Below are 15,297 nucleotides of genomic sequence, written 5' to 3'. Positions count from 1 at the left end.
TAACAGATGACCAAAAATAACTATCTGAAAGTCACGCCTCCAATAAGCCACACCTTCAATCTGATAGGCTGCCACCTCTACAATATATTATTAAAAAGGTTTAAAATGTAACCCCTCCCATCACAAAAAGGTCACGGTATGAACCTTTACACAGGGGTTCCTTGAGGAACCTTTTTCAGTTGGAAAGGTTCCGCTGGTGTGGCAACCCAAAAGGTTCTTCCAGGCACATTTACTTTTAAGAGTGTACATCCCCCACATATCAAGTGTGGTGTGGGAGAGATGGAGAGAGGGATCTGATGGTGGCCATTGCAGGCAGACAGACAACTGCAGCTCCTAGCACACAACACAGCTGACATGACAGACAGCCCAGCTTTATACTGTATATCCCCCACCATCAAGGACAGACACACTCTGCTTGGGTTAGATGCAGCTGGATCTCAATAATTATAGGCTGAGAGATTGGCTTCATTTCAGTTTATTAAAACAAATGAATTGTGAGCCAGAGGCCCAGCCTTCAAGGCCCAGCGCACCCTAACCACAGTGTCAGAGCAAATTAGACTTCACTGTGATTGGACAGGGAACCAGGCAGGCAGCTCTGTGGGTGCTGCTGTGCTGTGGGGGTGTGGGGATCATTGGTGATAGAAAGAGATCGAGGATGGAGAGAGAGAGAGAGAGAGAGAGAGAGAGAGAGAGAGAGAGAGAGAGAGAGAGAGAGAGAGAGAGAGAGAGAGAGAGAGATCGAGGATGGAGAGAGAGAGAGGAGAGAGAGAGAGAGCGAAATTGAGGATGGAGAGAGAGCGAGAGGAGAGAGGAGAGAGAGATTGAGGATGGAGAGAGAGGAGAGAGAGAGAGATCGAGGATGGAGAGAGCGAGAGAGATTGAGGATGGAGAGAAAGAGAGAGAGAGAGAGATCAACGATGGAGAGAGAGAGAGAGAGCGAGAGAGAGAGAGAGAGAAAAAGAGATATTGAGGATGGAGAGAGAGAGAGGAGAGAGAGAGAGACAGAGAGGAGAGAGAGGGGAGAGAGAGGGGAGAGAGAGTGAGTGGAGAGAGGGGAGAGAGAGTGGAGAGAGAAGGGGAGAAAGAGAGGGGAGAGAGAAAGGACAGGGAGGGATACAGCAGAGGATACTGCTGCACTCAGAAACTGACAGATGTTGGAAAAATCCAGGGAGAGACCAGAGCTGAAAGTCAAACGGGACGCAGAGAGACAGAAATAAATGCAAAGTGTGTGAGATTAGAATGCAGTGGGTGTGTAGAGAAAACATTTAGCAGAGAGAGGCGGGGGGGAGAAAAAGAGAGGGAGAGAGTGAGAAAGAGGGAGACAGAGAGAGGGTGAGAGAGAGATCGAGATAATTAAGCAAGAGCGAGAGACAGAGCGAGGGAGGGAGAAAGAGGGAGGGAAAGAGATGTGATAGAGAGAGATGGAGAGAGAGAGAGAGGGAGGGAAATTGAGAGGGAGATGGAGGGAGAGAGAGGGATGGAGAGAGATAGAGGGAGAAAGAGAGAGAGAGAGGGAGAGAGAGGGAGATGAAGAGAGAGGGAGATGAAGAGAGAGAGAGAGGTGACACGGTCAAGGTTATTGGATGTGATTGAGTGGGAGAGGAACATTGTGCTTAACTAAAACAATGCTTCTGCTTGTCTCTTGTGAAGGCATCTTTGGCTGTTTCTAGTCTTTATATGAACGCCCTAACTGCCCCGGTGAGACACAAAGAAAAACAGAAGGGAAGAGAGAGAGCGAAAGAGCGAGAGAGCGAGAGAGCGAGAGAGAGAGAGAGAGAGCGAGAGAGAGAGAGAGAGAGAGAGAGAGAGAGAGAGTGAAAGATGTACGCTACTTTACACTACAGAGAGAGTAGCCGAATAGCCATTACGATCCCTGAGACAGGTCTCATGCTCGGAATATAGACACAGACAATTCAAACACAATAATGGCACCCGGGAATCAAATTAATCCAGGCAATTAATCCAGACAATTAATCCAGACAATGAAAAAGCCTAACATAATTAAAACGGAAGAGAAAAAGAGAAAGGCAGGAAAGAGGGAAGGGGAGCAGAGAAGGAAAGGGGGAAGAGAGGGATGCAGGAAGGGCATCAAGGGCACAGGCCATCTTCATTTGTTAGTTGTGGTCACCAAAGACGGCTGGAGAAAGAAGCAGAAACACTTTATCGGATGGAGAAAAAGAGGACATTAGGAAAAGCTTCGGTCCACACACTGTACTGACGGACGAACAGCTAGAGAACGAAGCAACACGGTGTAGAAGAGAAGAAGAGGGATGGGCTCTACAGCCCTGCACACTATGCTGCCCATAGGTCTTAAGCCCCTCCTGGACTTATCCGCTGATACTTAGATTTTCTCCAGTGGCTCAGGAAAAGAGCCTATTGCGCTCAAGGTTACGATGTGGTGGATTGAGTCTTGACAAAACAGGTGGAGCCCCTTGCAAGGATTTAGTGTAATGGTGTCTTAGACTTAGAGACCACAGGCGCTGGATCGTGCAGCTGTGACACTGTGAGGCGGCATACTCTGTATGCGTCCGAAATGGCACCCTATTACCTATTTAGTGAACTACTTTTGACCAGAGACCCATAGGGAATAGGCTGCAATATTAGGACGTCAGCTATAAACACACAGAGAGTGCAATTTTATGAATGTCAGTAATAAACACACAGAGCATGCTCGCTTCTTGAGCTGACCATCGTTTTGTGCTAGCCTACCATGCACAGCCCATCTAGAAACAGGATGAAAAGAGTGGTCACAGAAAAGCAGACTGGATGAAAAGAGTGGTCACAGAAAATCAGAGACAGGATGAAAAGAGTGGTCAAAAGAAAAGCAGACAGGATGAAAAGAGTGGTCACAAAAAAGCAAACAGGATGAAAAGAGTGATCAAAAGAAAAGCAGACAGGATGAAAAGAGTGGTCACAGAAAAGCAGAGACAGGATGAAAAGAAAAGCAGACAGGATGAAAAGAGTGGTCACAGAAAAGCAGAGACGGGATGAAAAGAAAAGCAGACAGGATGAAAGAGCGGTCAAAAGAAAAGCAGACAGGATGAAAAGAGTGCTCAAAAGAAAAGCAGACAGGATGAAAAGAAAAGCAGACAGGATGAAAATAGTGGTCAAAAGAACAGCTGACAGGATGAAAAGAGTGGTCAAAGAAAAGCAGAGAGGCCATTAGAAAGAGTAGTGTAAAGTACCTGAGTACTTTACTTTACTATTTATATTTTTGACTACTTTTACTTTTACTTCACTACATTCTTAAAGAAAATGATGTACTTTTTACTCCATACATTTTCCCTGACACCCAAAAGTACTCGTTACATTTTGAATGCTTAGCAGGACAGAAATTGTCCAATTCACACACTTATCAAGGGCACATCCCTGGTCATCTCTACTACCTCTGATCTGGCGGACTCACTAAACACAAATGCTTTGTTTCTGAATGATGTCTGAGGGTTGGAGTGTGCCCCTGGCTATCCGCAAATTAAAAAAACACGAACAATTGTGCCAATTGGTTTGCTTAATATAAGGAATTTGAAATGATTTATACTTTTACTTTTGATACTAAAGTACATTTTTGCAATGACATTTACTTTTGATACTTAAGTATATTTAAAACCAAATACTTTTAGACTTTTACTCAAGTAGTATTTTACTGGGTGACTTATTAAGGTATCTTTACTTTTACTCAAGTATGACAATTGGGTACTTTTTCCACCACTGAGAAAGAGTAGAGCATCAGGAGGTAGTAGCAGTAGAAGAGTAGTAGTAGTAGAAGAATCCCAGCGCAGGGTTAGTGTCAGTAGTGTGGCCAGAGAAAGAGGGCCTTGCCTGGCCAGAGAGAGGCAGAGATAGACCGTTGGGGAACGTAGTAGTAAAGGCTAGGGGTTGAGAGCAGTAGTAGTAACAGTAGTAGTAGTAGTAGTAGTAACATTAGTAGTAACAGTAGTAGTAACAGTAGTGGCATTAGTAGTAACATTAGTAGTAACAGTAGTAGTAACAGTAGTGGCATTAGTAGTAACAGTAGTAGTAACAGTAGTAGTAGTAGTAGTAGTAGTAACATTAGTAGTAACAGTAGTAGTATCAGTAGTGGCATTAGTAGTAACATTAGTAGTAACAGTAGTAGTAACAGTAGTGGCATTAGTAGTAACAGTAGTAGTAACAGTAGTAGTAGTAGTAGTAGTAACACTAGTAGTATTAGTAACAGTAGTAGCAGTAGAAGTAACAGTAGTAGTAGTAGTAACAGTAGTGGTAACAGTAGTGGCAATAGTAGTAACAGTAGTAGTAACAGTAGTAGTAGTAGTAACAGTAGTAGGGTGGCAGATAGCCTAGCGGTTAAGAGTGTTAGGCCAGTAACCAAAAGGTTGATAGAATTCATGAGCCGACTAGTTTCAAAATCTGTCAATGTGCCCTTGAGCAAGGCACTTAACCCTAATTGCTCTGGATAAGAGTGTCTGCTAAATGACTAAAATGTAGTAGTAGAAGTAACAGAAGTAGTAGTAGTAACAGTAGTAGTAACAGTAGTAGTAGTAGTAACAGTAGTAGTACTAGTAGTAGTAGTAGCAGTAACAGTAGTAGTAGTAGTAGTAGTAGTAGTAGTAGTAGTAGTAGTAGTAGTAGTAGTAGTAGTAACAGTAGTGGCAGTCGTAGTAACATTAGTAGTAACAGTAGTAGTAGTAGTAGTAGTAGTAGTAGTAGTAGTAGTAGTAGTAGTAATAGTAGTAGTAGTAGTAGTAGTAGTAACAGTAGTGGCAGTCGTAGTAACAGTAGTGGCAGTAGTAGTAACAGTAGTAGTAACAGTAGTAGTATTAGTAACTGTAGTTGTAGCAGTAGTAACAGTAGTAGTAACCATAGTGGCAGTAGTAGTAACAGCAGTAGTAACAGTAGTAACAGTAGTAGCAGTAGTAATAACAGTAGTAACAATAGTGACAGTAGGAACAGTAGTAGTAACAGTAGTGGCAGTAGTAGTAACAGTAGTAGTAATAGTAGTAGTAGTAGTAGTAGTAGCAGTAGCAGTAGTAGTAGTAGTAGTAGTAGTAGTAACATTAGTAGTAGTATTAGTTGTGACAGTAGTAGCAGCAGTAGTAGTAGCAGTAGTAACAGTAGTAGTAGCAATAGTGGCAGTAGTAGTAACAGTAGTAGTAACAGTAGTGGCAGTAGAAGTAACAGTAGTAGTAGTAGTAGTAGTGGCAGTAGTAATAACAGTAGCAGGGCTGGTTTAGTGCTAGGAAAGGAGTCTCCAGCCTGACCACGGCAGAGAGGAGCAGCGAGGCCAAACAGAGGCAGAAACAGGTCAGGGGAAAGCAGCAGCAGCAGTAGTAGTAGTATTAGCAGCAGTAGAGACCCAGTACCAGGCTGGGTTAGTGCCAGAGGTGCTTCCCCAGGGAAGGAGGCCCCAGTCTGGGCCCAACCATGGACGTACCATCCTCCTTGGTCCTGATCCTGGCCGCGGGGCTCTCTGGACCTGGGCCTACGTCCGTGTGAGCCCTGACCCACACCTGGTACTCTGTCCACTTCTCCAGGCCCTCCAGTATGTAACTAGAAACATCCGCCCTGATGCCCGACACCTCTTGGCGCTCCAGGTCCTCTCCCGTGGCGGCCTGGTAGGCCATAGAGTAGCGGACGATGTCCCCATGGCGGCTGGCTGCAGGGGGTGCCACCCAACTCACCTTAATGCTGGTGGAGCTGAGGCTCAGCAGGTGTACCTCCTGGGGTGGGGCTGAGGGGGCTGGAGGAAAGGGAAGGGGGGGGGGCACATGGAGGGGGTTGGGGGGTCAAGCAGGAGGGATGGTAGAGGGATGGAACAGGGGTGCATCCCAAATACCACCCTATATAGGATGCCATTTGGGATGAACTCCAGGACTTCTGGACTGGGAGGAAGCGCTCCATATACTGTAGCCTGTAACTCCTTACCAATGTGCTTTAGAGTAATCGTGTGTGTCAGGCAGCCTGAAATGAGTTTCTAAATGAGCTATAGTAGGTATATAGGTGTTTTGCTTCTACTGAAGATGTGTATATTTTATTTTCTAGTCTGCTACGCCTTTCTATCTCACACGATTCTCCACAGTGCAGAAGAAAAATAAAATACTTCAAACAGGCAAATAATAAAAATGATAAACAACTAAACGCATAAACAACACACAGTTTGAGCAAAATACAGTCGTGGTCAAAAGTTTGAGAATGCAATCCGCCCTGGCATGCTGTCAATTAACTTCTGGGCAGATCCTGACTGATGGCAGCCCATTCTTGCATAATCAATGCTTGGAGTTTGTCAGAAGTTGTGGGTTTTTGTTTGTCCACCCGCCTCTTGAGGATCAACCACAAGTTCTCAATGGGATTAAGGTCTGGGGAGTTTCCTGGCCATGGACCCAAAATGTCGATGTTTTGTTCCTCGAGCCACTTAGTTATGACTTTTGCCTTATGGCAAGGTGCTCCATCATGCTGGAAAAGGCATTGGTCGTCACCAAACTGTTCTTGGATGGTTGGGAGAAGTTGCTCTCGGAGGATGTGATGGTACCATTCTTTATTCATGGCTGTGTTCTTAGGCAAAATTGTGAGTGAGCTCACCTTGTCTTCTCCGGACAAGGTGTTTTCCGGATGCCCCAAACAATCGTAAAGGGGATTCATGAAAAATGACTTTACCCCAGTCCTCAAAAATGACTTTACCCCAGTCCTCAGCAGTCCAATCCCTGTACCTTTTGCAGAATATCAGTCTGTCACTGATGTTTTTCCTGGAGAGAAGTGGCTTCTTTGCTGCCCTTCTTGACACCAGGCCATCCTCTAAAAGTATTCGCCTCACTGTGCGTGCAGATGCACTCACACCTGCCTTCTGCCATTCCTGAGCAAGCTCTGCACTGGTGGTGCCCCGATCCCGCAGCTGAATCAACTTTAGGAGACGGTCCTAGCGCTTGCTGGACTTTCTTGGGCGCCCTGATGCCTTCTTTACAACAATTGAACCTCTCTCCTTGAAGTTCTTGATGATCCGATAAATGGTTGATTTAGGTGCAATCTTACTAGCAGCAATATCCTTGCCTGTGAAGCCCTTTTTGTGCAAAGCAATGATGACGGCACGTGTTTCCTTGCAGGTAACCATGGTTAACAGAGGAAGAACAATGATTTCAAGCACCGCCCTCCTTTTAAAGCTTCCAGTCTGTTATTCTAACTCAATCAGCATGACAGAGTGATCTCTAGCCTTGTACTCGTCAACACTCTCACCTGTTTTAACGAGAGAATCACTGACATGATGGCAGCTGGTCCTTTTGTGGCAGGGCTGAAATGTAGTGGAAATGTTTTTTGGGGATTAAGTTAATTTTCATGGCAAAGAGGGACTTTGCAATTAATTGCAATTCATCTGATCACTCTTCATGACATTCTGGAGTATATGAAAATTGGCATCATCAAAACTGAGGCAGGAGACTTTGTGAAAACATTTTTTTTTGTCATTCTCAAAACTTTTGACCACGACTGTACATAATATCACAACACAATATGAACAAGGGGAAGGTAGTGGGTGGGTGAGGGATACTGAGGGACCACTGTGCAGAAAATAACATTTAACATGCCTGCTTGTGATTTGGCAGCCAGAGCAGTGAGGAAGCAGGACACAATATGCTTTCAATATGAGGCTAATCCTTGACAGGCCATTCCTTCCTTCAGAATACAGACACCAAAGTGATTAACAGAGTTCAAATACAGATAAAGACAGAAAAAATACAGAGGATGTCTCTTAAACGGCAACCTATTCCATATATAGTGCACTGTTTTTGACCAGAGCCCTTATGGGCCCTGAGCAAAAGTAATGCACTATGTAGGGAACAGGGTGCCATTTGGGACGCATCCAGAGTAATTCCCTGCTATTTAACTGAACCTTTATGTGTATATTCATGTGGGAGTAGATGAGAGGAAGAGCGTCTATGTGTGGGAGACAGATTGCAACAGATATGTTTCAAATAGGAACGGGGTTGTAAGAAATCCAAAAAGATACAGAGGAGAGAAGCAGCGAGAGATATAGCTATAGAAGAATGCAAATAACAGATAGAGAGAGAGAGAGATCATATGACATGGTGAATGGGAGATTGAGAATATTGAGGACAGAGATAGTGATAGAGTTGTGAAAGTGATTTGGAGAAGCAAGGGGAATAGAGCAGAACGCTTGAAATGCAGTGAAAGTGGAAGTTATTGAGACATAATGACTGAAAGAGATTGAGAAGGACAGATAGAGACAGAGAGAGATGGGGAGAGAAAGGGAGAGGGACAGAGAGAGAGATTGAGATCGAGAGGAATAGAGAAAGAAACAAGAGTGGAAGACAGATACAGACAGGACATGGAAAGACAGAGTGAGAGAAAGAGAAGGAGGAAATGGAAAAGAGCAGCCCTGCTGGATTCTCTGCCGTGGCAGCACCTTTCTTGACATGGCGACTCAGTGGCTCTGTGTGTCAGTGAGCAGGCAGATAAAGACTGACTTCAGAGAGAGCGAGAGCGAGAGAGAGAGAGGCCTCATTTTAGGGACCACTGTTCCTATGGGAACCAAAGCCCTTTATGGTGTTTAGTGTGCATCCTAAATTGCACCCTATTCCCTGTTTAGCGCACTAATTTTGACCAGGGCCCATTGAAGTAGTGCACTAAATATGGAATAAGGTGCCATTTGGGACACAACCTGGTTCTCCCCTTTCCACAGAGGAAGGCTTTCACGGCTGACAAGTAAAACAAATGGCTAAGAATAAGCTCTGATTTCTTTGGCAAACCTATCATAAATATTTCATCTTCCAACCCCTTAGATCTCCTGGAGAGACCACACTCAGCGCTGTGAGGGGAGCAGAGAGGAGGCTGAGGCAGTGACAACAGCAGAAGTGTGGTGGAGGGGTCTGGCTGTGTGCTAAAAACTCGATTAAGGGGGAGCTGTTCGACGCTATTAGTGTTGGTTAGGTGACAGTGATTGTGTTGGTGGATGCCGAGGCCATACATAAAAACGTATAGTACAGTACGGTGCCATGTTTCATTATAAACTATAAATGATCGTGACATTTATGATGTAGCCGTGCCTTCTGTGCAGCAGTCTGTTTTGGGTTGCTGGGTTCTGCATCATAATGGAAATGAGCATGTTCTGTATCTATGTACTCAGTGGAATGTGACGCAATGGGTTTATCATACTATTTGTCAAAATGTTCAACGGCCTATGGGCAGCGGCATGTTATCGACTGACTGCAAATAGGGACAAGGAATGTTCCTCTCATTGCTGGCATGTACAGTGCCTTCAGAAAGTATTCATACCCCTTGACTTATTCCACATTGTGTTGGGTTACAGCCTGAATTCAAAATAGATTCATTTGATTTTTTTTCTCACCCATCTACACACAACACCCCATAATGACAAAATAAATCACATTTATTGAAAATGAAATACAGAAATAACTCATTTACATAGGTATTTACACCCATGAGTCAATACGTTGGAATCACCTTTGGCAGCGATTACAGCTGTGAGTCTTTCCGAGCCTCTAAGAGCTTTGCACAACTGGATCGTACAATATTTGCACATTATTCTTATAAAAATTCTTCAAGCTCTGTCAAGATGGTTGTTGATCATCGCTAGACAGCCATTTTCAAGAGTTGCCATAGATTTTCAAGCCAATTGAAGTCAAAACTATAACTAGGCCACTCAGGAACATTCAATGCCGTATTGATAAGCAACTCCAGTGTATATTTGGCCTTGTGTTTTAGGTCATTGTCCTGCTGAAAGGTGAATTTGTATCCCAGTGTCTGTTGGAAAGCAGACTGAACCAGGTTTTCCTCTAGGATTTTGCCTGTGCTTAGCTATATTCCGTTTCTTTTTATCCAAAAAAACTCCCTAGTCCTTGCCGATGACAAGCATATCCATAACACGATGCAGCCACCACCATGCTTGAAAATATGAAGAGTGGTACTCAGTGATGTGTTGTGTTGGATTTGCCCCAAACATAACGCTTTATATTCAGGAAATAAAGTTAATTTCTTTGCCAAGTCTTACTTTAGTGCCTTATTGCAAACAGGATGCATGTTTTGGAATATTTGTATTCTGTACAAGCTTCCTTCTTTTCACTCTGTCATTTAGGTTAGTATTGTGGAGTATCTACAATGTTGTTAATCCATCCTCAGTTTACTTCTATCACAGCCATTAAACTCTATAACTGTTTTAATGTCACCATTGGCCTCATGGTGAAATCCCTGAGCGGTTTCCTTCCTCTCCGGCAAATGAGTTATGAAGGATGCCTGTATCTTTGTAGTGACTGGGTGTATTGATACACCATCCAAAGTGTAATTAATAAATTCACCATGCTCGAAGGAATATTCAATGTCTGCTTTTTTAAATTAATATTTACCCTTCTACCAAGAGGTCCCCTTCTTTGCGAGGCATTGGAAAACCTCACTGGTCTTTGTGGTTGAATCTGTGTTTGAAATTCACTGCTCGACTGAGGGATCTTACAGATAATTGCATGTGTGGGTTACAGAGATGAGGTAGTCATTAAAAAATCATGTTAAACACTATTATTGCACACAGTGAGTCCATGCAACTTATTATGTGACTTGTTAAGCACATTTCTCCTCCTGAACTTATTTATGCTTGCCATAACAAAGGGGTTGAATACTTATTAACTCAAGCTTTACATTTTTTATTAATTAGTAACCATTTCTACAAACATAATTCCACTTTGACATTATGGGGTATTGTGTGTAGACCAGTTACACAAAAGCTCAATTTAATAATTTAAAATTCAGGCTGTAAAAGCGGGCAAAAAAAAGTAAAATTGGGCCAAAAAAAAGAAACCTGACTGGCTCACTTTCCCATTGAACTCGTCATCTTTCTTCTCGAATCCGCAGGACATAAAATAATATAGAGGTAAGATAATGTAGATATCAATTTTAAGACATGACATTTAGTATTTTCATATTTTAGTATGCACTTTACATATTAATGCAAAATTCCTGTTCTTTGAAGATTTCGCACAAAAACAAGCGTATCTATGTGAAATGTTAATAGACCACTGAGTGTACCATAAGCTTTTTATTTTCAAAGCCTTTTACATTTAATTCAGCTCGTGTCATGCTAATTTCGCTTTTTGTGACCTGCGGAAACAATGTCGTAGAAATATTTGACTAAAAATAGTCAACTCAAAAATATCTCTCAAGACACCGGAGCTTGTGAATCCAAGAATTAGACTTTATTGCATAATAAAGCCGAGCTTGCTCCATGGAACAACTGTCTTCCTTTAGCTTAGAGCTCCCTTTTATACACAAATGCATAATCATGTTTCATAGCATATACAATTACTCCCCTTAGGGCAACTGATTAACTTATTTTAGTACCACTCTACCTTAGCTTTCAACGTCCAGATGTCACCTGTAATTTACTCCAAAAGGTCATGGGCGCTTTTCCATAGGAAGCCTCTTCCCTAATCTCATTATATTGGTAGCAGACCCTTTCCCTAATCTCATTATATTGGTAGCAGACCCTTTCCCTAATCTCATTACACATACATACATTAATTTATGTTTACACACTGTATTGGCTATATTCCTTATTTAAACATACATCTGGATTATAGAATGTCAATCATGTTTACTATATTTTACTTTTGACATTTCCCTACATTTGCCTTAATGATACATAAAATATTACCATAACAACTTTGAAGACGACCACCACAACATGTAAAATTCTCAAAGTTGCAAGAATGCTTCGTTGCTGTCAAAAGAGCTTGGTGCTTTTTATTAGATGTATTAGGTTACGAAATCCGACTATTCGGATATACGGTTAATGAAATGTTAGAGAAGGACCCCACTGAACGATTCAGAACATGAATAATCATATTTGTCTTGGTAAAATGTATTTTATAACATAAGGAAGTGAATTTTAATCACCAAAGCGCGTTTTTTCACCACTCTGGGCAGAGTGGGTGGAAACCCTACATTTTGCCTTCAAGATCAGGTGGGTTAGAGGTGCAGGCTTTGAAACATGACCAGTCTTCTTCCTGTGGTAAGTGGGTAAAAGAGTCAGTGCTTTTTCTGGTAAGTGCCAAAAGAGGAGGACATTTTCACAGATTTTCACTGCTCTGGCCTCAATTCACAAGCTCTGTAGAAGTCAAAGACCTGTACTTTAGCATGCCTTCAAAATAAAGAAAAACACCATTACTCAACTAACAATTGACTGCAAAATACGACCTACCTTTTGCCCACCTGGACTCCACATTCTTGTAAGATACAGAAGAATTCACTAAAGTCCTAGAGTAAAGCTAGTTCCAGGTAAATGGTTGCACGCAGAAGTGGAAAAGGCCATCGTATGGGTCTGGGCATTAAGGTGTGGACCAAAAACAGCCCCTATGGTCCAACAGTAAGTCTAGCTACAGGTAAAGAGAGGTAAAGACCGATGGGTTTGGGTCAGGGAGTTGGGGTACAGTACTTACTGGACTGGGCAGTCCTGGCCTCGATGGGTTGCGTGTAGACGCCCAGGCCCATCTCAGAGCGAGCAGCCAGGGAGAACATGTAGAGGGTGTCTGGCTTCAGACCCTCCACAGCATAGGACCCCGCAGGAGGGAAGGTCACACTGAGCTGAGGGAGAAAACAGGCAGAAGAGACGTTAGTAAAAGTCTCAGAATCCAGGAGCCAAAAACTAATATTGTGTGCACTAGCTAGCTAGCTACTCTATTTATGTTTATGCCTGTCACTAGAGAGTATTCAAAAAGCACAATGAGAAAAGTAGATATTGTAATCCCCGATGTTAATATATAACACTTCCACATACAGTGGCTTGCGAAAGTATTCACCCCCCTCTGCATTTTTCCTATTTTGTTGCCTTACAACCTGGAATTAAAATGGATTTTTTGGGGGGTTGTATGATTTGATTTACACAACATGCCTACCACTTTGAAGATGCAAAATATTTTTTATTGTGAAACAAACAAAACTGAAAACTTGCATAACTATTAACCCCCCCCCCCCCAAAGTCAATACTTTGTAGATCCACCTTTTGCAGCAATTACAGCTGCAAGTCTCTTGGGGTATGTCTCTATAAGCTTGGCACATCTAGTCGCTGGGATTTTTGCCCATTCTTCAAGGCAAAACTGCTCCAGCTCCTTCAAGTTGGATGGGTTCCGCTGGTGTACAGCAATCTTTAAGCCATTCCACAGATTCTCAATTGGATTGAGGCCTGGGCTTTGACTAGGCCATTCCAAGACATTTAAATGTTTCCCCTTAAACCACTCGAGTGTTGTTTTAGCAGTATGCTTAGGGTCATTGTCCTGCTGGAAGGCGAACCTCCATCCCAGTCTCAAATCTCTGGAAGACTGAAACAGGTTTCCCTCAATAATTTCCCTGTATTTAGCACCATCCATCATTCCTTCAATTCTGACAGTTTCCCAGTCCCTGCCAATGAAAAACATCCCCACAGCATGATGCTGCCACCACCATGCTTCAATGTGGGGATGGTGTTCTCGGGGGGATGAGAGATGTTGGTTTTACGGCAGACATAGCGTTTTCCTTGATGGCCAAAAAGCTCAATTTTAGTCTCATCTGACCAGAGTACCTTCATCCATATGTTTGGGGAGTCTCCCACATGCCTTTTGGTGAACATCAAACGTGTTTGTTTATTTTTTTCTTTAAGCAATGGCTTTTTTATGGCCACTCTTCCGTAAAGCCCAGCTCTGTGGAGTGTACGGCTTAAAGTGGTTCTATGGATAGATACTCCAATCTCCGCTGTGGAGCTTTGCAGCTCCTTCAGGGTTATCTTTGGTCTCTTTTTTGCCTCTCTGATTAATGCCCTCCTTGCCTGGTCCATGAGTTTTGGTGGGCAGCTCTCTCTTGGCAGGTTTGTTGTGGTGCCATATTCTTTCCATTTTTTTATAATGGATTTAATGGTGCTCCGTGGGATGTTCAAAGATTAGGATATTTTTTATAACCCAACCCTGATCTGTACTTTTCCACAACTTTGTCCCTGACCTGTTTGGAGAGCTCCTTGGTCTTTATGGTGCCGCTTGCTTGGTGGTGCCCCTTGCTTGGTGGTGTTGCAGACTCTGGGGCCTTTCAGAACTGGTGTATATATACTGAGATCATGTGACAGATCATGTGACACTTAAATTGCACACAGGTGGACTTTATTTAACTAATTATGTGACTTCTGAAGGTAGTAATTGGTTGCACCAGATCTTATTTAGGGGCTTCATAGCAAAGGTGGTGAATACATATGCACACACCACTTTTCCGTTATTTATTTTTTAGAATATTTTGAAACAAGTTATGTTTTTCATTTCACTTCACCAATTTGGACTATTTTGTGTATGTCCATTACATGAAATCCAAATCCAAATCCATTTAAATTACAGGTTGTAATGCAACAAAATAGGAAAAATGCCAAGGGGGATGAATACTTTTGCAAGGCACTGTAAAAGGTACACAAAGTAGGAATTACATATTGGATCCTAGCTTGCATTTGCAACACCTGAAAGTCAACTAACAGAGTAAAGGATAACAGAAACATCTATTATTTTCCGTGGTCCTTCGAGACGGATAACAACATTCCTGGAGTAGACGGACTGTATTATCAGTAAGGGTATTATCAGTCATTTACCTTGTTGCCAGAGTTAGCCTCCCAGTACATCAGTTCATACTTGGTGATCTGGTCCTGGACAGGCCACAGCCACGACAGCATGATGCGGGTGTCCAACTCTGCCTCGGCCTCGAAACTAGACGGCTGGGCTGGTACTACAGGCAGAGAGAAAGAGAGATGAAACACTCAGAATACACCGCGGGTACATCCTTATCCTCCCCATCCATTTAAAACCATCGGAATATATTTTAAATCCACAAAGGGAAGCGCACACTTTGGACAGACGGGTAAAGAATTGGGGACAAAGTGAATCATATATACTACTGTAGAGTCTATAGACATGATGTGAGACACAGCTGCTGTGCTTTTACTCTGTTATAGTGCTGAGACAGCGGTTTCACAAATATCAGCAATTTACAGAACACTTTCTCAAGTGGCTACATTATACCTTTAAAAGCTAGAGTAAGTCTATAGTACAGAGGGAGCCATTTCAGATTAGCGTGTCTGCACAACAAAATATTCTGGGGCACTTCATCACTTTTCTTCTCAGAGGTGTCAGAAGAGGAGGAAACTGTAGAGTAGACATTATCTATGTTGTACTTTGAGGACACAGTAGATAATATGTCCTTGTGGATGTGGATATTCACTCAGTGAAAAGTGAAACCTCTATTGGGGAGACCTACAGCTGAAACAGAGCTGTTTCATACAGTGTTCACTTACCACCTAGGTAG

The 15,297-nt window shown here is 42.8% G+C and overlaps 1 protein-coding gene across 4 annotated transcripts in view; it reads right to left on the bottom strand.

Annotated features, from left to right (window-relative positions):
- The window catches only part of ptprfa (protein tyrosine phosphatase receptor type Fa), a 209,391-nt gene that overhangs the window by 97,107 nt on the left and 96,987 nt on the right, over window positions 1-15,297 (bottom strand). For all 4 annotated transcript variants that reach the window (XM_084164046.1, XM_084164048.1, XM_084164047.1 and 1 more), the window contains exons 10-12: window positions 14,588-14,721; window positions 12,429-12,573; window positions 5,411-5,716 (exon numbers count right to left, since the gene is read on the bottom strand). In XM_084164046.1, the coding sequence (XP_084020172.1) occupies window positions 5,411-5,716; window positions 12,429-12,573; window positions 14,588-14,721 (585 nt within the window). The remainder of the gene's footprint in view (window positions 1-5,410; window positions 5,717-12,428; window positions 12,574-14,587; window positions 14,722-15,297) is intronic.

Source organism: Coregonus lavaretus, assembly GCF_964263955.1.
Source record: "Coregonus lavaretus genome assembly, chromosome: 6".
In the NCBI taxonomy this organism is placed as follows: domain Eukaryota; kingdom Metazoa; phylum Chordata; class Actinopteri; order Salmoniformes; family Salmonidae; genus Coregonus; species Coregonus lavaretus.
The sequence above is the reverse complement of the archived record's forward strand: the minus strand, read 5'-3'. Positions and strand labels throughout refer to the sequence as shown.